At 41.0% G+C, this 26,957-nt stretch overlaps 1 protein-coding gene across 1 annotated transcript; it reads left to right on the forward strand.

Annotated features, from left to right (window-relative positions):
• Window positions 1-44: 44 nt before the first annotated feature.
• On the forward strand, window positions 45-25,821 carry RTN4IP1 (reticulon 4 interacting protein 1). Its single transcript, XM_068395352.1, has 9 exons — window positions 45-405; window positions 2,058-2,209; window positions 2,990-3,058; window positions 3,299-3,423; window positions 8,631-8,679; window positions 10,210-10,346; window positions 12,525-12,708; window positions 14,074-14,166; window positions 25,688-25,821. The coding sequence occupies exons 1-9, from the start codon at window positions 162-164 to the stop codon at window positions 25,802-25,804; spliced, it is 1,170 nt and encodes a 389-aa protein (XP_068251453.1). The 5' UTR covers window positions 45-161; the 3' UTR covers window positions 25,805-25,821.
• The last annotated feature ends 1,136 nt before the right edge of the window (window positions 25,822-26,957 follow it).

Below are 26,957 nucleotides of genomic sequence, written 5' to 3' on the forward strand. Positions count from 1 at the left end.
GCGGCCGCCTATTGGCCGCGGGTGCCGCCGGGGCGAGGGAGGAGGGCAGGCCTGGCCGGGCCGGGCGTCCGGGGCTGAGCGCGGACGCGTGCGGCGTGTGTCGCGTCCCAGCCCGATCCCGCGGGGTGCCGGCTGCGCGGCCCGGCCCGGCTCCCCCGGCCATGCTGTCGCGGGCGGCGGCGGGCGGGCGGGCGCTGCGGACGGGCGGACAGCCGCCTCTCCGCGGCCTCCGCGCCTCTCCGCCGGCGCGGTCTGCCATGCCCTCCTGGGTCATAGACCGGTACGGCCGCAACGACGTGCTGCGCTTCACCAGGGACATGGTGTTCCCCACCATAGACTTCCCCAACGAGGTCATCATTAAGGTTCACGCTGCGAGCCTGAACCCCATCGACCTTAGCATGAGAAGTAAGTGCCGGGCCCGAGCGGCCGGGGCCTGGGCTGCCGTGGTGGCAGGGGCTGCGCTCGGATCGCGGCTTCCACATGGCCCCCGGCGTCCGAAATGGTGCAGACACTGTCCCCGGCCTGCCCCAGGGGCACCTCACTGTCACCGGCCTGCCCCGGGGGCACCTGGTTCGGCAGTGGCGAGAAGGCCCCCTCGAAGCACGTGTCGCCCCCGGCCCTGTGGGAAACCGCCTGTTTTTTTCCAAGTTCTTAAGGAAGAACCATACAAAACGCCGTTGCCTTTCTAAAGAGAAGAGTGTGTGTGTGTTGGGGTGGGGGTAAGCTTTTAATCTAAGTGACTAATTGCTGTCTTCTGCAGGTTTGCAACTCGCAAGTCAACCTCCTTTTTTTAGTAGTGTAACCATGGTGGGGTTTATTTCCTGGCCTTCTCCCCTGTTTCCACCATCTGGGTGGTGGTATTCTCTTGATCAAGAGCCTTAGTCCTTCCAAGGAGCAGCGTTCCCCCTGAGAGGTCCTGGATTTTCCCATCTCTTTGAGGTGAATGGGGCTGAAGGTCAAAGTTACCGCAAAGTTGGCACGTGTGACCTAATCCAGTCCATGTCGTTCATTGTCATGCCCCTTCATCCTGGATTGGCATCTGAGTACCTGCTGTCATCTGGCCCAGGAAATCTACATCTTTGACTGACTTAACTCTTTGCATTTGACCCATTTAATCAATTTTTCCCCTGATTTCAAGGTTTGAAACACAAGAAGGAAGTTGCAGTAGTTGTATTTCATGTTGAGAAGTATCTTGCATATCAAATCAGATTCAGGAGCACATGCAGAGATACCTGCAGGAAGCCTACCAACAGAGCTGTAATTTGCGTTTGGGGTCGCTGATAAATGAATTTTCAAAAAATCTCTGTATATAGTTGTGGGTTTGATTATGGGACATTTGCTTTCTGAGGATTCCTGTTGGAAGACCTGCTTGAACTGCTCGGCTGCAACTAGTATGTTGAGTCTGTAAAAGTATTTGGAAGAAATGACATTTTCATCCTGTTTTTGGGGTGCCTGCTTTTGTGTCTGTTTCTTTTCAGTATTAAAACACTTCCTAGCATAATAGGGCAGCTAGGCAAACTTGTCCAAACACTTGAAAGGGCATACAGGCCTGAATGCCAACTTTTTTTAGGCTGAGCTGAGTTATTAAATGGGTAATTCTGAGAGTTCGCAGCATTTAGCTGTTGCTTACTGAACAGAAGTTCAGGTTACTCATCTTAGGAGGCGTGCCTTAATATTTTTTACAAGGATGTTCATGTTGCTTTTCACAGTACTTTATTTGAAAAGAAAAGTGGAAGGCTTGGAGTTCTTTTGAATTTGTAGCTACGTGATGCTGTTGGAAAATGGAGCATTTCCAGTGGACTTCTTAGAATTTCTGACAGTGTTATCACATACTAAATATATAATGGAGAGCCATTTAATGGACAAATAAGCCAGAATGAGATTTCCTCTTTATTTGTAAAATCTGTAAAAGTATAAAATATTGCAGATTTTTTGCATGCTTTAGTTATAACAGAAATGAGGCACATTAGGTACAGACAGTGCTTTCTAATTGGAATTGTCCAGTTAAGAAATGAAAACTCAGTACCGTACGTCACGGTTAATTTCATGTTTTGCAGGTGGCTATGGTGCAACTGCATTAAATATGAAGCGGGATCCCCTGAAACTCAAAAGCGCGGATGCTGAGTTTCCACTAACACTCGGTCGAGATGTCTCTGGTGTTGTTATGGAATGTGGACTGAGTGTGTCGTATTTCAAACCTGGAGATGAGGTGATACCACCAATCTCTTTTTTTTTTTTTCTAATATGTATAGTTAAAATATACTACAAGATGTTCAGCTTTTGTTTTCCTCGTAAGAAAATTTTTCTTTTGTGTGTGTTGTTGCACTCTGAATGAGGACTATCTGGCAATAAATTGCTAGAATGCTTTCTTCCCTACCTTTTTTTCTCTGAAAAACATAGTCTTTCCCAAACTCGCTTCTGCAAGTTAATTTACCTTCTGTTTTTCAATTTGTAGTCCATTTCTGTGGTAGCAAGAGAGGAATTTATTTATAAGTGCACACTCCAGATGCTGCTTCATTTTTGACTGAAGATAGAATTCTAACAGGAAGTTATTTTTTCTTCTTGAGTAACTTACTTAGAGTAGGAACTCTGGCATAATCCAAGAACCACTTCGTGAGTCACCACATAAGTACTGGTATTGTTTGCTTTCACATTTTACCAGTTCTAGTATAGGAAATTCTGATTCCTGCCTGCCCCATCCCCTCCAATCTGGGCTTTCCTGGCATGGGAGTAGTTTGTTTGGTTTTTTTTAAATTATGTCTTATACACAGTATGGTACAATTTATTTACATAGCTCTGCAGTCCTTCATTTAGTCAGTCTTGTGATATTTTTTGTGTGAAGAGTAAGCTAAACCGGTTCCTGATAAGCAATAGTGAAGACATTTTGCAAATTGTAAAAAAGATTTCTTTAATGAAGAAAACTTTTCTGTGTAGGTACCGTCATGTGCAAAGTCACAAAAATTGATCGTTGTTTTCTGTTTGGTTTTAGGTGTGGGCGGCAATTCCTCCATGGAAACAGGGCACTCTGTCAGAGTTTGTGGTAGCTAGTGGAAACGAGGTAAACCTTCAAAAATGTGGCTAACAGATAAAACCCCAAAATTGTAAAAGACCGGCATTTTTTTTCTTCGGTGACTAAATAACTATTTCTTGGTGCTTGGATTGATTTAGACTCCAGCTAGTTATGAAGATAGTTGAAAGTGTGGAATACACAATCTGCAATTCAGCAAAGCTTGTTTTAAATATTTCAGTGTCACGTACGATCTGCTGTGTGACTTCAATACGATTGATTTTATTTCAGGTGTCTTTTAAGCCAAAGTGTCTCAGTCACACAGAAGCTGCCTCCTTACCATATGTAGGTCTCACAGCCTGGTCTGCAGTTAACCAAGTTGGAGGACTGAACCGAAGTAATTGTGGTGGGAAAAGGTAAGTAAATAGTTCTGGTGCGAAAACGTAGTGTTTCATTTTTATACTGATTAGCTGCTTCCAAGACATATCCGACAGTGATGGAGATTTATACCATGACGTTCACAGAGACCAGTTGGCCTGAAGATGCTAGGTTCGATCTACACGACTGCTGAGATGGAAGCTTCTTTAGAGGGAGACTCAGACCAGGACCCTAACTGAAGTGTACCTAGTCACTTGCTTCGCGCTTCCTCTATATAGTGATTCTGTAGAGGTAGTCCAATGTATATCTAATGTATAGGACTATATAGAGAATATAAGGATGGTATCTCTAGGAATTTATAGGGATTTTGCCTTTCTGCCTGCTAGGACAGCTATCCAAATGTAATATCCTCTCTGAGTTATTTTGACAACTCACAAAAAGCCGCCTCAACCACAGAGGTGAGGTTCAGTCAGTTCCTGCATGCGTGGGCTGTTTGGAGTAGACTGGTTTTCCAGCTTTTTAGAAAAAAATGAGCAGGTGACTGGGTCTCCTTTGACCTGTAGGCCAGAACTTTGATGAGGTCAGGAACGCAGAAGAGAAAAGGAATATGTGCAAGATGAGCAGCCAAATCAAACAGAAAAATTGGCTTTTTTTATCAGCCTGTTAATCTGATAGTGGCATATGGAGGACAGAAGAGGAAAAATGCATTGAAAGATTGGAGCAGATAGCATTTTTCTCCTGATAATTGAAATTTGCAGTTATTTTGGCCTTTGGATGTTTGTGTAAATAGATAGCAAAATGTTCAGAATGGAAAGAACGGCAAAAGTGAAAATACAGGAATTGAAAAATAATCATTAAAATTACTATGCTGTACCAAAAATTTAGGTCTAAAGTAATTATTGGGCAGTAGGAGTCTAGATGCTTGACCTCCTCTTATCTTGGGTGTTACTGTTGTAATGCAACACATTGCAAAGAACACTAGATTTATTGACGTTCTTCACCCACATCTTTAGAAGCTGAGTGAGTGAGTAGTTGTTCGTATGTCATGGTAAATTTCATCATGAAAATATCAAGTAATTGTTTCTTCTAAAGATAGACAATGTTTTGAGAAAATGAAGTGGCAAAATTTAAAGCAATTTCAAAGACATGTCATTGAAATTAACTTCCAGGTAGTGATAAAATTCTGAATACTTTGGCTTCCTTTTTATTTTTCAGTATTTAGACTTTTTTTGTTATCTTAACTTTCATATGTAAATAGAATTAACCTGAAGATAGAATGATAGGCTAGCCTTGTTTAAAGTATCTTTCCAATCTTCAGGTAAGTGTTTCGATTGTTAAAAGTGAAATTCAAACTGCATTTATATCGTGTCTTTAACATTTACTTTTATGTTCCCAATAAATATTTAATTACTCTGTCAGCAAAAAACATTTTCATGTACTTAAAAAATTATGATGTTTCCCATCTAGAAGTTTTGAATTGGAAAAACAGCAGAGAAGAATGACTTATGTGATGGTAGCTTTTTTCCCCTGAAAAATTTCTTGGAGGAAGACACATAAAATGCCTTGAAGAGGCTGTGCAAAAGTATGTTCCATGAACTTTACATTACTCTCTCAAGGCAGTAATTTCAAAAGACAAGAGTTTACATAATGTTTCTTAATTTCTTGAAATAATTTAATATGTTTGGTAAGAAGTTACCTACATACGTGATTTTATGTTGATCTTTTTGTCTCCTGTAGGTGTATGTAAATAGCTATGTAGAAGGGTGCATATACACACAAGAGTGTGTCTTATTTTGAAAGAGCAGCTGTATTCCTTGATGAAAGCTACTTCATTGATACTTTATTGCACTGTTAAGACATCTTAGAAACAGCGAGATTTTTCTATTGGTGTGTATTGTTTTCTTTGCCTCTTTAAGATGGAAGGGTGGGCTAACCAGAAATACTTGCTAACAGTCCAACATCTGACTGTATGTTGATCTGACAGGAGTATCTGCTGCATCTGCACACACTTTCACAAAATTTATTTTCTCAGGTTACCTGAAGTGTGCTCACATTGTTTGTGATGTCTCCTGTTTCAGTATAACTCCAGTCATTTCTCCATAATTTATGTCAATATTCTTGCACAAGCTAAAAGTGAATGTTGTTGTTACCCAAAATGTTCAGAATGACTCTGTTGTTTTGAAGTTCTCTGGGGATAATACCTGGAGAGCTTCTCAAATGTGCCAGTGTCCTGTTTCAGTAGGAAGGGGATATGCTTGTTCAACAATAGCTGTTTAATATCTTGCTTGCTGTATCCACAAAAAGCATGATAAAAACACACCTGTCAATTTGAGAAGTTCCTGAAAATGTTTACATTAATATTAAGTAAAGGTCTTTTATATAAATACAGAGTCAATATTTTATACATTTAAGTATACTAGGGAGAGACACTGGATTCTGTTCCTGTAAGCTATTGAATGTACACTCCTGGTTTATATTGTTACAATGAAAACCTGAATGATATAATACCCCAAGAAAAAATTTTTTTTCAAAGTCTTTGTGTTATTTCATAATTTTATCTGTTGAGAAGTACAAAGTGAGTGTAGGTTGTAAAACTGCTTGATAGGGTAAATGCTTTTTGATACAGGAATAAATCTCTTAGGGACATTTTGTTGGCATAATCAAATGGAATAAAATTCATATATTTATTCAATAAGTATAGTATTTTTTATTCGGCATGTAGCTGAGTCACTGAAAATTGTTAGTTGTTTATAATCTGGAGAAAATGGTAGTCCTTGTTCTGTATACACATTCCCCACCCCCTGTGTCTTTTGGCAGGGGGGACAGAGCTGAAACAGGTCCTGGCTCTCCGATGCTGGTTTCTGACCACACCATAGTTCCAAGCAGGGCCCAGGGAGAAGGGCTAAACTCTCAAATCCCATCATATGCTCATCTGGAGAGATCTACTGACTCTCTGATCATTTGAACTGCTAGAGCCTCATATGAGGCTTGGTGAATGCTGGCTTGAATTATGTCTTTGTCAGAAGGGAGAAAAGCCTGGGCTATGAATGCTTGTTTTGTTCTTTTGAGAGAACTGATTCTCTTGGATCTCTGTTCAGATCAAATAATTTGTTAGTTTGTTCCCTTGTGCACATGCTTATATGTTAGTTTACTCCGGAGCTCACCTTTGCAGTGAAACAGGTAGTTTCTCTGATACATTTTCTCCTGGCTGTGTTTTCCCGAGGCAGTACAAACAAAACTGTGGCTGCTTTGGCACTTTCCACTGCCTGAGGACCTTCAGTACTGTCCTAACTGAAGGTCCTGCACCTTCAAACGCTTTTCCACTTCCTTGTGTTGTGCCAAACAATGTGTCTTGCTGTCCTCAGTGCTGTAAAAATGCTGATCTGTTGAGCTGTGGCACATGGATCTCCTGTGCAGACATAGTTTGTCTCTGAAGCGAAAAGCTTTCTTGAAGTCACAATGTATGGAGAGAGTTTTAATAATTAGAGGATTTGGTAGAAAATAGCCCACGTAATATAGGAACAAACCAAATCTGAAAAGTATTTCTACCTGAAGAATCTCAAGGGCTTTTATTGAAGGGGAAAATAAAAAAAAAAAGTCCTAGCCAAGCAGCTCTCCAAAACAGAAAATGTTACCTAAATTCTTGAGCAAAATGTACATTTTAAGATGACAGCTTTCTCCAAAATTTGTAGTGGAAGAAATGCCCTTTAAACAAGGAGTAAAATTGGAAAGGCAGTTTGACAACGTTTTTTTGAAAGGATTTAATTGTGACTGTCCTTTGTAAGGATAAAGATGAGCTTAACCCAGTATCTTGAGTGTAGCATCCCTGAGCCTTTTCAAGTATAATAAAATCTAAATATGAATATTGCTTCAGGCATCCGTTGTTAGAAGCATGGTTCTGAGGATAAGTACTTTTTGGCAGATTTAAAAGCTGCAGGCATTGTGGTTTCAAATTCTTAATCTGAATTTTGCAGCTTGGATGAGTGAAATAGGAGGGAACGGAATCTGATCAGTTACAAAAGAGGAAGCATTTTAAAATGGATACTGTGACCAAAGCCAAGTCTCTTAGGTTACTTCAAAGAATTTTTGTAAACTGAGACTCCAGATTGTATAATACAATTTTGCACTGTAAAAAGCAATTTCCTTCAACATCCAGCACGGTGAGATTTAAAACAGGAACATCACAGCTTCTGAAGATACTGAAATTTTTCTGGCAAACGGAAGTTCTGAGAAACATGATGTTCCCCAATCCTATGCCAAGACTTCACCTTGGATCTTCCTTTTGTCCTAGAATTAGCAAATGGGTCCAAAGTCCAAGTCTGTAACTTCAGCAGCGAGAGTTTCTTACTAATTCACTTTCTGAAGTTTAGCTATTTAATAAAATATCTGGATGAAATTTTTGAACAGTGATTAGGCTGCTAGCAGTAAGGTTCTTACCCAACTAAACTTGCATTCATTTTTATGAAATTTAGGGTAGTGTGTTCAGTTAAATGAACTCTCAATTGCTAATAATTTGGTAATATACTCTTTCGTTTTCTTGCTTGTGTGCCAGTTTCCACAACCTGGCATCTACAGGGTCATCTTGAGATGTACTGAACTAGAAAAATTCTAGTGCCTTTTTTCTAAAGAAAAAGGCAGATATCTTAATTTAATAGAACTTAAGCTTGTTTATGATGAGGCTGCTTCATTGTATGTTTGTCTTTCTTTTAGATAAATATTATGCAATATGGGAAAATTATGTTCCATATATTCTGAAGTTCCCAGTTTCCCTAAATAATGTGATACTAAACAGCTTTTTCTCTCGGATAACATGAATTTGTGTAAAATGTTGGTGAATCAGATTTTTTTCTTTAGGAGATATGACAGTGGAGTCTGGGAGACAGAAAGACTCTTAACTGATTTTGTCCCAAACTAAGTAATTATGTTTGGGAGAGTCAGGACAGGGTTTTTGGGTGATAAATGTTACTGCCTGACAGCTCCACTGCCTGGATTTAGTGGCAAGCACATATGAGGAAGTCTTTTTGGCTTCGCTGAGATAATGCTCTTGGCACAGAAAACATGATCAGCAGTGTTAAGTCACATTATTGGCTATATCTGAAGAGTTAACCACTAAGTAACATTGAGTGACAACAGTCTTTTGCTTCAAATAATTTGGTGTCAGAGATGTATAAGAAGCATTAGAATACATAGTTATGATAGAGTTTATTTAAAGAACTATTTAATATATTTTGATTTTCTCTTACAGAGTATTAATATTAGGAGCTTCAGGAGGAGTTGGTACATTTGCTGTACAGGTAATATAAACCAGCATGCCCAGGATGCGTCTTCAAACTATTCAATATGAAAAAAAAAAAATAATGGAAGAGAATTGAGGGAAGGAATAGTGAAATAGCAAGTTATTGATCGATCTGTCTGATCGATCTGATCGATATTTCAAAAAGTGAAATATTTTCAGATTTATTGCTTTCCATTTGTTATGTTACATAAGTTTAAAGTAGGAAGCAGGGACTTCCAAAGAAAGGAGTTGTGAATGTAGGTAGTGAAAGATCACATTTCACAATTTGGGTGCAGGAAATCTCTAATTGGTGTGACTTGAAATATGTAGTCTGTTTATGAAAAGAACTTGGTGTACCAGTAGACAAACTGATGGAGAATGTATCATCTACTATAACTGTTGCAGGTGGTCAAATGATATGAGAGGCACCAGGCTTTTATGTGCAGTGTATGTAAAGCACAGTGACTTAATTAAGTTCCCCTCACTGTCTTTGCCCTGCTGCCCCTATGGCTGTCTTCATTTCAGTAGCTCTAAGCTTTGGAGAGTCAACATGCTCTTTTTTGTTGATCCATTAATTGTGGAACCATCCTCTTCTCATGCTCTTATTTGATTTGGAGATTTTGATTCTAATCAGTGTCATCTCATGATGGAACATCTTTCTCTTGAGAATATGAAAAAAATATAGAAGTTGAGTGGTTGCATCACTGCGTTCCATGTTACTAGACCATAAACACAGTTGTTTTAAACAGGCTTACAGGAGAATTTTTAGTGGCATGCTATTTGCCTGATCCATAATAAAGCAGGTGGCTAAATTAAATCAGTACGAAAGGCTGACCAGCCACTGACTAGTTGCAATTTCTACCTGATTAATCCTGAGTAAACTACATTAATTAATCTGGAATAAATGTAAAAAAGATTACTGTGAATGAAAAATTAGATGATAAAAGAGATGAATAACTAGCAAAAATCCTTTACTTTGCTGTACCTTTTGGAGTAGAAGATAACCTGACATCTTCCCTGTGGTAAATCAGAGATGACTTCCTTCTTTTTCTCATTATTAATATTTAAGATATTTACAGTCAGATAGATGTATGAAATACTTAATGCGCAGGTAGGAATATAAAATATTTTAATTGTCAATATTTAAAAATATTTAATGGTTGATCTAGTGGCAGTTTTGTAGATTGGTAACTTGGACAATACTTCTTGCTATACGTTTAGCTGGCAGATTCAGATGGCAAACTGAGTATTTCATTTGAAGCCTTATTTATGCTGAGACCTGATATCTGTAAGTGGCATTAAAAAACACCCTCACTTCCTCCACACCAACTCCTCCCTCTCCAAAACCTCCTTAAATATTGATAAATTCTAAACTTTGTTCATCTGTGGGATGTGTGACAAGTTATCCTGTGTTGGAACACAGTCTCCCCACTCCCTACTAAAGGTGCTTATTTATTTTGTAAATGTAATGAGACTTTGGCTTTTTAAGTTGTTCTCAACATTTCACTAAATTTTAAACTTTGGACTTCTTTTTTATACTTGTTTTTAGCTAGTGAAGGCCTGGGGTGCTCACGTGACAGCAGTTTGTTCTCATGATGCCAGCACACTGATGAAAAAGCTTGGAGCGGATGATGTGATTGATTACAAATCTGGAAATCTGGAAGAGCAACTTAAAACATTACCCTTGTACGTATTTGTGTTGCTTAATACTGAGATGAAGGAGTTGGCAGTCAGACCTTCTGCCTTTTGATTGCTTGACTCCAGTTTATCAGAACTCCCTCCTTTTTTTGTTGTTTTTTCCCCATTTCTAAAGCATTACTTTGTAAAGCAAATTCATCCCAGCCCTTTTTGAATGCAGTTTGCCAAGTGAATATCCCAAGCACAGATTTCATTTTAAGACTAAGCCAGTTAATTGGGCCTGTGGAGGCAAGCTCCCTTTCACATGCTTCTATTCAATGACTGTGATTTGAACGGCTTTGTCAGCTTCCATCCAAGGATCTCGGAGCATTTACAAAGCATGAATAAATTAAAATAAGTCTCAGAAATCCTGTGTGAGGTTAGTAAATAGTAAAATCGATCTTCTAGAGGGAAGAACTATGTCATGAAGCCGTTAAGTGACTTGCCTGAAGGTCTTTGGCCACTGTGCAACTCAACTGGGAGTAAATTTCTATTCTGTAACATTGGGTATGGCTGCCTCTGAGAAACAATATTACACTTATCTTGTCACAGCAGTTTTGTTTAAACTAGCTTGGGGGTTTTCTCTAAAACTGAAGTCTTTTTTGCTTTTGTAATCTTTCCATCTGTTTAAACTTAGTCTACTGTGACTTCTATTTGAATATGGTATTTACACTGCTCTTTTTAGCTAGATTGAGTGAACTTTCTGGGAGGGGAAATAGAAGCTGTTCAATCTATGAAAGAATCTTACTGATAACTGTGCTAAGAAGTCATGTGCCCTTTAACTATGGTACGATTGTCAGCAGACCTGAAGTCAACTGTGAGGGTACTGGCACTGTCTGTGTGGGCAGGACGTGCAGTAACTAACTTAGCAGTTTGCAAGCAGTGCTAAATTTGCCTTTGTGCAATTCAACATCTTAAATGCTAAACACGCATTCTAGCAAGTGACTTTTTAGAAGATGTCAACAGCACTGTCCTAGGGTGCAGTTTTATGATACAGCTAAGCTAATCAGTCAGGTATACTGAGCGGGATGTTCCTACTTCTCTCCCCTTTTCAGTTGTACTGACTCTTCAGACCCCATAGTGAGCTAGTTTTTCCTGGAGCATTAGTTTTCATTATTTTAATTTCTGTTGTTGGCAGCTAACTGTTAGGTTGACTGAACTTTAACATGAAATCACATCCTTGTAAGACAGGCAGGAAAACTGTCTTTCCAGAGATAAGAACTTTTCTATTTAATTTGCATAAAGTATTTTTCCTCTTATTTGTAGGCTATTTAGATTAGATGTATGTGTATATACATAACTGTTGCAATCTGGAGATTGCTGGAAATTTACAGATGAAAATGAGAATGAGCTGTGCATCTAACAGAATAGGTGCACAGCTCCCTGTTGCCGTATTCAGCCTTTACAGGCTCACGTGCTGGGATAATGAGAAGGAACGCTGAAACTGTGGCTTGTTGCCAGAGGCTGCATATACCCATTCCATGGGCGGAAGGTTTTAGACCCTTTGCATTGTTAGGTTCTACATCAAATAGGTAGATGCGAAGAAAAGAGCTGTCAGGAAAGGTAAAATGGCCCCAAAACAAGTAAGGAGGTCAAAAAAGACTTTTAGAAGTGAAGCTGAGAACTGGGTCACGGAAAAGATATGAGGAGATAAGGGTTAGTAGAGTAATTTGTTTATGTAACTTTGGCCACTGGAATTGACTTTCACGTGAGTACAGCATGTACATGAGATGTTCCTAGTCAGGGCGTGGGTCCAGACTAGTTTTTACATGCACATATCATATTGTTCAATGCTAGGAGCAGACCGCAAGACTGTTCCAGTAGTCTCAGTGGGAGGGCTGAAGAGATAGAGCTCTAGAAGGCTATAAGCAGGTAGAGAGGTAGTTGTGCATCTAAGAGTCTGCTTTTTGGAGTTTAAGCACAGTTTAAGTTCTTTAAATAGCCTGTGTCTGTTCTGCAGTGAATGGGCAATAATCTGTAAATTTAACTCCCATTGTACAGTAAAGCCAGGATTTAGCTGAAGTCTTGGGACTTTCTTGCTGCTATCTTGCAGGCAGATTATTTTATTGCATTGCAGTGACAGGTAAAATGTAAACTATAGCCAATTTTTGATATGAATTAGCTTGGTTATGATGAAGTTATTTTTCCCATATCGTGATTTTAAACCTGTTCTTTACATGTCTGCAGATTTGATTTCATCCTAGATAACGTTGGTGGATCCACTGAGAAGTGGGCTTTAGATCTCCTGAAGAAATGGTCAGGAGCAACATATGTTACCTTAGTGACACCTTTCCTGATCAATATGGACAGACTTGGAGTGGCTGATGGCATGTTACAAACAGGAGTCACTGTTAGTTCCAAAACTGTAAAGGTATTTGACAAAATCCTATATACTTTAATATTTTGTAGTACTCTAGTGGCTTCCTTTGTGGCTTGGGTTCGAGTCATGTGGCTCATCTAGAGGCATGTGTTGTATTTTCCTCGTATACCATTAAGTATACTTCAGATGTGTTTTTATTCTTTCCTTCTCTCTTGCACTCAAAAAAAATGTGTTGGGGTGGTGCTGATTGGTGTATGTGGCAGTTTGGGGTGCTTTGAAGTTTTGATGCCTTATTGTGCTTTTCGTTGTGGCCTTTTCCATGTGGCCTCCCTGGTGAGTCCTGCTGACAGCTAGTGTTTCATGGTAAACAGAGCAAATCCCTGCCTCATTGAAGTGAGGGTAATTTTGCTACTTGCTTTAGGCTGGTCAGGCTTTCTCTCAAAACATTGTTCCATGACTGATTCTCTTCATCCTATTCCAGCACCAGAGAGTAATAAAAGTGGTTGAGGGTGGCTAAAAAGTCTTTCATCTCTTTCATGTTCATGTGTCTGGATGGTGATACTGATTTTTCTAGTTTTCATAAGTGGATCTTAAAACATTCTGCCAGTGGCCAGATCAGTGAGGCTTTTTAGAACTTTTCTCTTTCTTCTCTCAACAAGTGTACTTGCTCCCCAAATTAATGCTTTTCAAGCAGTTGCTATGGTATTCCTCTGATGGCGTGGTTGAATGAGATTCTAAGTCCTGCACCAGTACTTTCAAAGGAAAGCTCAAAAACAAAATGAAAAGGCCAGGAAGAAGTAATGTAATATTATTTCTCAGTGTGCATGTTTCCATGATGAGGAGCATTGTATGCCATGTATTTAAAAATCATCTCTCTTTGGCGGATGATGGCTCTTACTCCTGTAATGACTTACTCAGAGGAGGTACTCTCGACTTGAGCTTGTGAGGTCTTCCCAAAAAGCTTTTCATGTCAGCTGCCATCTGTCATTGGACGGTGACGACTTTGGCAGATGTGATGGTGGAAAATTTAATCGCTGACAGTGGGGTGGAAGGTTTTAAATGTCACATTGCTGGGTTTATTTCATCCCCTTTGTGAATGTGTATAAACATATAGCACCATTTCTCTCTTACGTAACAAATAATGCTGTTTCTAACTTCAGAGACAAGGTGGTTGTTTTTCTCAACTAGCTGACTTGTGCAATCAGACACAAAATTCACCCTGATCCTATTGTGGTAATACAACATCCCTGTCTGTACATTTAATCCACATGCTTAGGTGACATTTTTTTCAGACACTAGCATATAATTTCCATGTCTTTTCTTTAAATTACTTCTCTAGTGCTTCTGTCATTAATTTTAGTTCCAGTTTTAGTTTCCTCTCATAATTTTTTAATATATTTGTGATTTTTCTTACAGCATCTCCTTAAAGGAGTCCATTATCGGTGGGCATTTTTTGTGCCAAGTGGTCCAAGTTTGGATGAAATAGCAGAACTGGTTGATTCTGGAAAGGTATGTCAGTAATGTCAGTTGAGTATTTGTGCTGAAAGAGATGCTGCTTTGATTAAAAAATGGTGTAGTTTACAAAAATTAGGGAATAAAATGTTATGAGATTCACAGTGAGGAAAACTAGTTAAGAGTTGACTTGCCCCAGTTTCTAACTTCTGCCTTTTGTGTGGAACTTAGGAGTTCCTAATCCTTAAGCCTGTTCTGCCTTCTCCCTCTGCACCCTACCTGTTTTTAAAAACACAGAGCTTAATAAGTTATGAGGAGAGAATGTCCAGTGATTGTTTCTTTTTGCCCGTCGGAATAATTTAGCATGAACTCTGGTGTTGAAAATGATTATGTTTTAAAGAGGCCTCATTTGGTTCATTGGGTCAGAATGAACATGACTCTGTCTATCTGCCTATGCAAAACTGCTTAGCCTGGATGATCAGGAGTCCTTCCCATAGTGTGCACAGAACTAGAATATCCAGGTTATTGCAGGTCATAGACGATCTGCATTGGCAGAGTGGTGACAAGAATCTTGTGTTTCATTATTTCAGTGCTTCAGAGTATAATGTTTGTGCTAATTCAGCGCAGTGACTTGGAATATTGTGAGCGTTGGTAAGCTTTCGGGGGACCTCTTAGTGGACTTGGAGGAAAGGCATGAAGCGGCAGATAGATTACTGCTTTTCTGATCTTACCAGGTTTATGAGCTTGTTACAGAATGTGTGTGAGAGCAGCTGATTGGCTGTTTATGGACTGTGTGGTGCTGTAGGTCCTGGCAGTGTCCTCTTTTGGATAATTTCATGTTGCCAAAATTCCCAGACTAGAGAATATGGACAACTGCTGTTAACCTTTCTATGTGATACCTAAGCAGAAGAGGAAGCAGAGTCTGCCATGACTGCTGGTAATTCCAGTATGTGAACTGTCAGGCCATCTTGTGCTCAGAATTTGTGCATATTAGTAAAATTTAGATGTCTCAAAGTTTGAGTGTTATTCCCCCTTTTTTGCTATCCATTATGTTCCAGATTTTGGAGAAGAGTAAATAAATGCTGTCATACTTAAGGCCTGATTGCTTCTATTTGCCATCTCAGTGCTGCTGATCAGAATAAAAATCTTCCTGAATTCAGCCACTCCTATTCCTCTGTCATGACCAGTGCGCTGCTGACACAGCCAGGGGAAAGTCTGTGTTTCCTAAAAAGTTACCTACTCATAAACAGAGGCTGCAGCAGCAAATAAGCTGTGGTGAAGTGTGTTCCTGGCTACAGCTTTGCACCACTCTGCTTTGCATTATATCCAGTGCTGTAGGCATTATCCCATGGTCAAGAAAGAAGCCCTAGAAGATGCTCCTCATCCTGTGATTGCATCCAGTCGCACTGCTGAATTATAATTGTCTAAGAAACAGAAATGCCCTTGTCATTTTTCTTACCGTTTGTCCTGATTCTTAGCCAGTCACAACTTGTTTTGTGTTCTGCTCCTACCTTGTATGCAAAACAAATGCAGAATATGCCCATGAAAGCCTCTTGGGAAACACCTGTTTATGCAATAGAGATAGGGCTTAATCAGTGTTCTCTGCGTAATCTGGCCAGGTGAAGTGTAATGCCATTTAAAATGTACGTCATACATATATGAATGTCCTGATGTACTTTTTGTTGTAAGATGATCGTGAGGACAAAGATGTCTGCTTGGTCTTTTATTCTCTGTGCAAAACCAGGTCATCATGTCAGACTGTTCATCTGCATAGTCATTATTCTAGCAGCATTTTACTCTATTTTGTAAAATGTCGTTAATACCCGTGCTATCATCAGGATTTTGTAAGACCCAGATGTGTTCCATTTAGACAGATGTCAATAAGATTATGACCTTTATTGTCTAGACATAAGAGTTCTCTTAAGTGGACAGATCATCTATTCAGAAGAGTAGGTGTTTGGAAAAAAGGCAGGAGAGAATTGCTGGAGGAAGTGTACCATAATTTCGCATAACTAAGTGAAAAGAAATGTTTCTGTTTGAATAGGAGAGAATAAATGAGAGTTTAAAAAAAAAACCACAAAGCAATAAAAGCATAGCAGAAGACTTGGGGAAGCCAGCAAAGTGAGCTCATGTAGTTGAACTTCTTAGTTTTGAGTGAATACAGTTTTGAGTAATGCAGATTTAGCTATTTTCAGATTTCAGAGAATCGTCTTTTCTGTTACAGACATCTTAATTTTGAGATTGTATTACGTGTGAACAGGAGAGCAATTAGAGAACTCCTGAAAACGAGAGACTTTTTTCAGTAAAGTTTAAATCATGATGGGGGATTTAAATGAAGGAAATGAAAAAGAGCTGATGGTTGAAAGAGATGGTGCTACAGTAAGTGAAGCTTTGAAGAGCATACCCCTGAAGCAGTTACAGATCATACTGATTTGTCAGTGTTTTTTCTTGTAGTCCTTTTGCACCAACACAGATTTTTAGTTCTGATGAGTTCCTCATCTTCCTTTGTGAAAGCAAAAGGATTCTCAATCTTTCAGTGCATGAAGAATAAGAAGGGCATTTTGTTTAAAGATACTTATTTTCACACAGATGATCTTTGCAGCAAGGAATAGGATCTGCAAAATGTCAGCTATGAGGAGGAGTTTTTTTAACAGCCTCTTTTTAACGGAGAGGAGAAGGAGAGGATTTGATGAGCTGGTAGTGCAAGGAAGGAGAATAATTTTCCTTTTGTAATTTACCTGCACATCAGCTCAGTTCTGGGGACTGTAAAACACTTTCAGTTTATGAGCTGTTTTCTCTGCCTTGCAGCTGGACATCTTGCAAAGAGACTATTGTGAGACTGAGGGGTGGGAGGCTGCTGCAATGGTAGTGGGCATGGAGAAAATCAAGTATTTCCTTGTCAAATTTTAGAGATACTGGGTACTTTCTAAACTGCTGGGAAGTCCCTGTTGTGGGTTGAACTCCACCAGGTAATTACGAGCCAGTAAGGACTGGCTTAATGTGGGCTCCACCAAATGAGTTGATGAAGCACATGTCAGAAGCTGGGGATCTCTTTCCATGGCAGAACATTCCTGGTGAATTACAAGGTTCTCATCTAAAGACAACTGAAATCAACAGAGCCTTTAGTTCAGGACACAGATCTGCTGGCATACTGTTTGCTGAAGCATCGTCACTGGTCTCTGCTGCTGGCATCGACACTGAAAGGCTTGTTAGGAATTAGTTTGATGTATCTGTGGTCAGTGTTGTGGATTTAACATGGACAGTCTTGGTTTTTGCTGCTTGCTTAACTTTTTCCTCTTTTCTAAGGATGTGCCATTTAGTCCTTGGTGAAAATATACCAAACTCATATAACTACGTAAGTTCATAGAAAGCTTCTAACTTAGAATTGAGCACGTAGTGTGCCTTTTATAAAGCCTGATGGAGAAAGGCAGGCTCAAAAGACTCTTTAGTGTCGTAAGGGGGAGCGCTAAGTATGTTGTATGTTCCTGCTGGACCATGATAGGATGTGGGTTAACATGCAGCCCTACAGAAATTTGAGATTTTCACTTAAATTCAGTGCCATTTAAATGCAGTGCCAGTGTGTGTGTGCGTGCAGTATTGCTGGTGGCTTAATACTCTCTCCTTCAGAGCAGAGTTGCATCAGATGAGCTGATGAGTGGAAATTGATTTTGCAGAAGCAAGGCTAAAGGACAAGTAGAGTCTCCGATCATTAAATGAATAGATCATTCTCTGTGTTGTTTGCTTTCTAGAAAAATCTTACAGCACAGGCACACATAAGAAAAACAATTGCATGCCTATATTTATGTAATTTGTGTGTAGTGTTGATTATACATTAAGACAGTAGATGTTTTGGACTGAGCACCTGCTGTTGTGGTTTGGAGGAGAGGATGCTGACTGGTCTTTGGCCCTGCTGCTGTCTTCCCATGCAGTGCTGTACAAATCACATAACCTTTTGCTACCATAATTTCTCTGTCTGCTAATGAGGGCTGATGCCCTTTATCCACCTTTGGTGATTTGCTCTGAGATACCCTGCTAAAATGTGGAATTCAATTGTTTTCTATTGCTAGTCTTTGCTATTCGGGAAGTAAATAACACAAATGGGTATGGGCATCCACTTTGACATTACTTGGGCTTTGAGTTGCTTGGATGGCCATGATTTAAGGTGGCTTACATTCCTCCTGCTAGCATAGGTTATCACAGCTTCTTGACTCTATATCTTAACCCGTGTGTGTTGATCTGCTTCCAGTTCATCTTGTTACAGTTCTGCAAGTAACTTTTTTCCTGGCCCTTGTTGCACAATTTTTGCAGATTTCTCTCATCTGTATGAATATCAAACAGCTAATGTAACATGTTGAGTCCTTGAATGTTCTCCAAATCTGGCATCTCTAGATGTGGCTGCCTCTGCAGTAATTTCAGTCTTTGTCTTTCTGGCTGTGCTACGGTATCTTAAGGTACCCGAGGTGACTCACTCTTGGGTGATGCTTGCTTTAATCTCCCTATCTGAAAAAGGACACTAGGGTAGCAATTCTGTACTTAAATGTCTAAATTGACTAGAGAGCAGTCCTTCTCCCCACTCTCTTTAGTCACTGACACTCATTCCAATGACCATCTTTCTCCATGCTGAAATGCAGAGGTTGCACTTTTTTTTTTTTTTTCTCTTAATTTTGTGTTTTCTTGTTGCGGTGCTTTTGCTTGCCAGGTTGGTTGGCTAGAGCCCAGGGACATTGATCAAGGAGGGGTTGCCAGAAGCTCTGTTCAGTCCTTTGCCTTCCAGAAGGAACCTCCATCTGCATTTTGTCATGGCCACCAAAAAAAACACTCTGATTTTTATTAAAACATCTGCTCATCTTCCTCCAGTACATGGTAGCTTGCTTCCGCTCTTTATGAAAGTGCTGTGTGATTACATTATAAAGTGTCTGTGAAGAAGACTAATGGAAATTTTGCTTATAGTGGAGAGATATGGTTTGAATATGTAAATTCACATAAACCACAATTGAGGTCTGGAAAAATTTCATCATATACCAGGTATTTAATCAAATGTGTTGCCTCAGCCTGATGTAATTGCATATTCTGTAGAAGGTCAGTCATAGAATCACAGAATGGTTTCAGTTGGAAGGCACCTTAAAGATCATCTAGTTCCAACCCCCCTGCCACAGGCAGGGACACCTTTGCACTAGACCAGGTTGCTCAAAGCTCCATCCAACCTGGCCTTGAACACTGCCAGGGAGGTGGCATCCACAGCTTCTCTGGGCAACCTGTGCCAGTGTCTCACCACCCTCACAGTAAAGAATTTCTTCCTAATATCTAATCTAAATCTACCTTCTCTCAGTTTAAAACAGTTACCCCTTGTCCTGTCACTACTTGCCCTTGTAAAAAGCTCTTCTCCAGCTTTCCTGTAGGCCCCCTTCAGGTACTGGAAGGCTGCTAGAGGGTCTCCCTGGAGCCTTCTCTTCTCCAGGCTGAACAGCCCAAACTCTCTCAGCCTGTCTTCATAGGAGAGGTGCTCCAGCCCTCTGATCATCTTCGTGGCCCTCCTCTGGACTTGCTCCAACAGCTCCACGTCCTTCTTACGTTGGGGGCCCCAGAGCTGAACGCAGTACTCCAGGTGGGGTCTCACGAGAGTGGAGCAGAGGGGCAGAATCACCTCCCTCAACCTGCTGGCCACACTTCTTTTGATGCAGCCCAGGATACGATTTGCCTTCTGGGCTGCAAGCGCACATTGCCGGCTCATGTTGAGCTTCTTGTCAACCATCACCCCTAAGTCCTTCTCCTCAAGGCTGCTCTCAATCCATTCTCCGCCCAGCCTGTATTTGTGCTTGGGATTGCCCCGACCCACATGCAGGACCTTGCACTTGGCCTTGTTGAACTTCATGCAGTTCGCACAGGCCCAGCTCTCAAGCCTGTCAGGGTCCCTCTGGATGGCATCCCTTCCCTCCAGTGTGTCGACCACACCACACAGCTTGGTGTCATCGGCAAACTTGCTGAGTGCACACTCAATCCCACTGTCCATGTCGCTGACAAAGGTGTTAAACAGCTCCGGTCCCAATACCAACCCCTGAGGAACGCCACTCATCACTGGTGTCCACTTGGACATTGACCCGTTGACCGTAACTCTTTGAGTGCGACCATCCAGCCATACCCAACAACATGGCAACACCTAGTGTTCTGATCTCCAGTCCCCTAGTGTAGGAGGGCATCATGTCCAGCACAGCGGTGAAATGTGGGGTCAACAAGACAGCTCTTGTCTGTTGTGAGTTTAATTTGCTGAGAGCTGGGAAGATGCAGGTCATGCAGGACTATTCTTCTAATATATATAAAAAATACATAATACCCTTTCATATATAATATATATAATATAGATTGCTTTAATTACCAGCATAAATATCAGAACAACTAGCATGAACGTGACTGCTAAGGGGATTCCAGAAGAGAGTTGCTCTGTCCTTTAGTTAATAGTTTTCCAGCACGGTTCAGTAGGTAACTAAACCCAGCATCTTCCTCATTTCTACTGATTTAAGCTTGGGCTAGGCTGGCACACACTACAATTCTGGGCTTGTTCCACTGCTCTTCATTGTGTTCTGTAGAAGCTGTTCTGCCAGGGCCAATTAATGAACTAGAGATTTTTTTAAGCCTCTTCTACGCTCCAAACCATACCCTGATAGCTGCTTAACTGGGATTTATCTTCTAGCATTTTAATAATTGTAGATGATACTCATGAGTTCCTGTGGGCTGCTGTTAGAGGCATGATGTGCAAGAATGTACTTTGGCTTGAAAAACAAACAAACCAAACCTGGTAATACAGTTGTTTGTAAGATGACTGTGGGAGTAGACCCCAGGACACATGCTTTCCATTCCCGTGTCTTAATCACTGCACCACCATTCTACTTATGGGTGTATGAATGACACCACTGGATTGTTGGAGCATTTTTACTTCTGTTAGGCATTTGGGACAGAAATATCACATACCTGATGGCCTTTAATGTGCTCTTGGATGAAGAGTGCGTATTGTCTGAAATAGAAGTTAATCAAAAACATAATACTGTATAGTTGCAAAGCTACCCATACAACATGTGACCAGAGCCAGCTGTTCCCGAATGTAAGAACTTTAATCTTTGTCTTCAGTGAGGGTTGACACTAGAACCTAATGTTGGCAACCAGTATGAAGCTCAGCATACATTGTTGCATGCCATTTTAAGAGGGAGGAAGGATGAAGAAAGGGGTAAGATTAAGACCCAAAGAACATGCAACTTGAGTACAGCGGAGAAGAAGATGCTCAGCTAATGGGAAGAAATGACAGAAACAGCAGTGTCCCAAAACAGCATTTTTTCCATGAGATGACAATGAAGTACTGAATGGATAACTAAATGTTTAGTTACAGGACAGGTACTGTTCTTTGTGATGATTTCTGTTCAATTCTCTTGTTGACATTGAAAGGAGATTCACTGAAGGCTAAAGCAGAGTATCAAGCTCTGCATTTGTGCTCATATACTGCGCTTGGGCACGGTGGTAATTTCTGGAGGAAGACAGCCTTTATCTTCTACCTCAGCTAGTCAAAATGGCAAGCAGGTCTTTTCCATTATGGCAAGCCCTCAAGAGGATTTTGAGGTCTTCTGGAGCACATCACAGCTCTCATTCTGTGCACATGCAAGTATCTTTGCCAAAGCATGTACACAAGCCATGAGCAGACTCATGGCTACTTACCAAGGCATTGTAAGTAGGGCGTGCACACTGGGAGGCAGCAGCTGGGAGGGAGACACTCTGCAAAGCCAGGCTGCCCTGCAGGTTTGACACAGCCATCCCCTACAAACCTGGGGGAGAGCCAATGCACTGGCATTGCCCTTGGAATGAGGGTGCTTTTTTTCTTTTCAACTTTGAACTAGGCTTTGCTTTGAGGGCTTCTTGAGGTTGGGTTCGTCTCTCTCCTGAGAATTTCAAGGCTCTAGCTCTCCCCCCAGCGGCAGAAAGCAGCTCTGAACTCACTGGACTGACTTGTTGCTAATATGAGGGTCGCGGCCATCTTCATTCCCTTTATGTTTTCTCACTTGTCCCCTCCTGATAAATTCAGACTGTGTCCTTGCTACCACAGAAGTGGGGACCTCCAAGGGTGGGCTTGAATTTGCCATTAGCAGGAGTGTGTTCCTGCTGACCAGTCAACTCCTGCCAGTGCCTGTTCAATGCCTGCTGCATTCAGAGCTGGATTGGCTCGGATGCCACTTTTGTGCTCTATGTAGGATAGCCTTAATCAGCATCAGCAATTACTCTTTTTATTTTTCCAAACACATGAGTTCATTTCAAGAGACCTGAGATTCATTTCTATAGTATGTCCTGCATCAGAGAGGATGAAGAGGAAGAAAATACCTTTCAGGTCCCATCTGTTTTCAGATAAACATTTCAATGGGGGTGTGTGTAATCCTTTCTCTCCCAGACTGTAGTTTAATCCCTTTTCCCTGAACAAATAGGTGTCCTCTGGCAAGGAACTGATGTGTGGCTGTAAATAGGCAGTGTTTGTATTATCCAGTTAATCTCCATTTATTATCACACATTCAACAAACAGCAGACGTTCCCCTACTTGTTTGTCTGTTCACAGGAAGAAATTTTATCTTAGTCAGTGGATTATGGTAAAGGCTGAGTGAATCACTGTGCTGCAACACGGTCAGCCCTTTCAGGGTTATTCAAACAATGGGACTGACCAGCCAGCCAGATAAAATGTTTAATGCTCTAGATTGCCAGGATCATCAATTTAGTATTCATGGCTCTCTATAGCACTGCCTAAAGCCAGCGTTTTAATGGAGCTAGAGGTTACATCAATGTAGCAGATGGGCTTTGAGCGTGTGGGGGCTGCAATACACACAGCGTTTTCAACTGTGAGGCTGAATTCAGGGTTCCTCTGAATCCCTGTGTCACCACTTTTCAAATGCGATGCTTTGAACTTTACCTAACAGGCTAAGGACGTAACATACCTCGTTCTGTCAGGGTTGTAAGCTGCAACCTGCAATAAGCGACTGCAGGTAGTAGAACTTGAAGTGTCCTGTTCATTTTTTTTTCTCAGTTGCTGCACGTGTCTGAAATTACCTTCTGCCTTTCCCTGGAATCGCTTGTGCTTCACATCCCTTGTGCTGCTGCACAGCTTTCTTTCCTGAATACCTTTCCCCTTCTCCCAGCCTCTTGCCCTACTAGGGTCAGCTGTGCCCATGCTCCAGCAGGCCAAGTTTCTGTATTCTTTTTTTTTTTTCTTGACTAAGGCACAGCTTTGTATGTAACTGCCATTAACAGTAAGTACTTGTAGAAGTGCTGCACTTGGGCTTGGCTCAACAAGGTTGCTTCATTGTTTGTTTGTTTTTTGTTTTGTTTCCCCCCCCCCCAAGCATCTGCTATGAATGCAAGGGTTGGTCTGCTTCAAAACAGTCAATACTGATCAGCAGCACGTTCCTCCTGCTGATAGTCACAGCAGCTGCAGTTTACTTGGATGCTCAGTTTACCCACAGCCATTGTTTCATTCAGCGTTTTTGCTGCCCTGGGTCCATGTCCCTGACTTTGCTGATGCCCGAGACAACATTCCGTTCTGTGCTGGATGCTGACCAAACATGATTTTGTCTTGGAACTTCATCATTCATGCCCCACGTGTCTTTCTTACCCATTTGAGCAGCAGAAAGTGTTACACGGTATCTTTGTGGCTCCTCTGCTGTGTTGCTACTCACTTTGCTGGAGGTTTGTTTACAGAGACTGTCCTGGCAGAACAAGGGGAAGAAATTCCCCAGCCTTGTAGCCTGCAGCATGGGAAGTCTGAGGCACTTTGAATGTATTTGCACAGTTGCTCTCATAGTGATTTGTCTGCTAATTCTGACTTTCTTCAGAGGGAGTTCACTCATTCCTACTTTTGTACCATGTAAAGTTTCACACTACTGCTAAGCTTGCCTTGACAAAATAAAAAGGAAAATCTAGTGACAAGATTAGGAGATACTGCAGTGTAATAGATTATTGATGTCTTGGATTACTGTTATAAGCAAAACCAGTCATTTTAGTGCAATGAACAGACTTCAAGATAAGGCACTGTGCACAAAAAAAAAGAGAAAATAGGAGAGTTGAGAAAAGGACCAACGTGAGCACGGACAACTACCAGATTGCATTTGTTGTGCTGTTGGGGAGGGTGCTGGGTGGTCAGTGCTGCTGCTTGGGAAATGTGTGCATATGAAACCCTTTCCTTGGTAGTGCTACACGTTCACCTTCTAAGCAGCATGTCTGAATCCATACCCCTTGCGTTCTGGTGAAGGTAAGCAAGCCTTCTGAAAGACAGCACTGTTCTGATGCTGGCAAATTGTGTCCCTACTGCTGTTGTATTCCTTTTCTGTTTAGCGAGATGAATCTCCTACCAGGAGAGGGCAGTTACCAGTTCTGGAGTATTCAACAAGATAGTGTGCATGCTAGTAGCTGTGAGGAAAAAGCCTGAAGATACTTTTTCACTGACATAAGTAACAAGGATCTTTTTGTAGCACAGTAAATAGGGTGTTTGGATCTTTGTTACTTGACATCTTCCTCACTGCAAGAGCTAGCTGCAGACTCATCTACTGTTAATGTTTTCCTCTGATGATTAGGATCAGTTCACCAATGCACGAACATACATTGGGCTGGTGTTAGGGGATCCAAGGTAAGAGATCAACCTCAGGATAGGTAGGATCTTTGGGAGGAGGTGGGGAAGATACTTTTGTACACAGATCTTATTTTGGCCTTTGGAAGGCTGAACTTGACGATAGGAAAAGTCTCTTGGACCAGCAGTGACGAGTATTTTTCAGAAGCAGCTGGGATTTCTTCTGCCTCTGTCAGTACACGTATGATGTCTATAAAGAAAACGCTCGTAGGGTTTTCAGGCTCCTTAGTCAGTAATGGGGACAGTGAATAGGGTAGTTTCACCTTCATTATTAGAAATGAGTCTAAAACAAGCCAGAGGGCTACTCTACAAAACTAATGCCAAAATAGCAGTCGATGCAAGCTAGGCTTAATGATGTATGCCTATTGGAATACACAGTGGCTGAGTTTTCAAGTGTATCTAAATGATTCAGCAACAAACGTTTGCAGACTGGTTTTTTGTACTTCATTTGTGGCCAAGTCTTTTAAGGGTACCGAGGCATGTACTGATGCAGATAGGCACTAGATTCATAGGTATCTTTAAAACATCTGACCTTTTGAAAATCCTTGGGTTTAACAAGAAAACCAATAGAGAAATATGAGGAAAAAAATGTTTTTCCTTTTCCTCAGTGTACCATTGTGGACAACAAAAAGTTGAACCACGGTGTCAGTTTTTAAAGAGCTTTGCATGGTGACTTTATTGTTAAAAGAGTCCCAGGTGAGGGCACCGAACTGGGCTAGCAGAGATGTTTCAAAACTTGGGCAAAGAGCAGCAGAAAGCCTTCTCCTGCATGCAGAGGGGTCCCTGAAAAAAAGTTAAAAGTGAGGGACTACGGCAACTTCTGCCCTAAATACTATGAAGAAACCTCCCCCGTTTCTTCATGCAGTTTTGAAGTGTGAAGGTGATACATTATTTTATTTCTAATATAGTGACACTTTTGTCTTTATTCTGTAGATTCAACCAGTTATTGATCAAGTCTTTCCTTTTTCTGAAGTTCCAAAGGCCTTTCTGAAATTGGAAGCAGGACATGCACGTGGCAAAACAGTGATCGATGTAATTAGTAAAAAATAAAGTATCTCTAATCATTATTCAGCCTGCAGTCAGTCCTTTACTGGTAAACTACACTTGAACATGAATCGGTACGTAGCAGCTGTTTCCTCTTTAAAAGCTCACACAGGATGCATAATTAAAAAAAAAAAAGTCATTTTAAAAAAGCCTCTTAGATTCCTTCATACTGAGCCTGTTAATAACCCTTAATGTGCAGACAAGAAATACTAATGTCCCTTAGGTATTTCTACATGAAAACCATGGTAAGAATGTAGTTGTGACTTTTGCAGGACACCCCTCACTCTTGGGATAAGAGGAACAGCCAGCAGCATTTTCCATTCGTACATCTTGGGGCTTTTATTTTCCAGATGTTTTAGCTAAGTCCTGAAATGGTGAGCCACACTTTCATCTAATTGTCTGTATGAAACTTGTGTTGTCCTTTTTTCCTTAGCCTTTCCTAGTCCTGTTCACCTTTATTAATGTATGCTATTACTCAATCTAGTTCATTCTCCAGACCTGTAAACTTTTCCTGTATCAAGTGGTCACATTGGTGTCTCAAGACCAGTACTTTCATCTTGAAATGGCAAATATCTCACGGCATAGCTAATCTGAGTAGAAGCATGGAACAAAATCAATCTGTAACTGGTAATTATTCTAATTCCCTAACTCCTGGCACAGATTCAGCTGACCACAGTGTTTATGCAGGTAGGCTAGACGTGATTCTGTCAGTAATCAGAAGACTCTTTTCCTGCCATGCCCTCTGTCACTGCTGGTGGGGGTGGAGTGCTTGAGGGGTATGTGTCTGTTGGTCTGTTTTTAAACTTACCATTTTGCCAGAGATGGGCTACGGAGTGACCTCCCCTGCAATTATGCAGGTAGAGCGAAGGGAAGTGGTAACTTCTTAATTGAGAGCCGCACATTTACTGTGGTGCAGCTACGGTGCTGGAAAAAAGATGTCATGCAGTGCTTCCACCAGGGGACAGAAGCAGCAGCCATGTGAACTGTGGCCCCGTGTACAAATGCATTGAACACGTGCTTGTATAGGAGAAGCATCCACCCCTCAGAGCCTGCAGCTGTTCCACAGCACATATTCACTCCACTGTCACAGAGGAATTATGGACAGAGAAGGGCACAAGACAGAAGCAAAACTAACCGTAAGATGTCAGCTTTCTACCTT

Source organism: Nyctibius grandis, chromosome 1, assembly GCF_013368605.1.
Source record: "Nyctibius grandis isolate bNycGra1 chromosome 1, bNycGra1.pri, whole genome shotgun sequence".
Taxonomy (NCBI): Eukaryota; Metazoa; Chordata; class Aves; order Nyctibiiformes; family Nyctibiidae; genus Nyctibius; species Nyctibius grandis.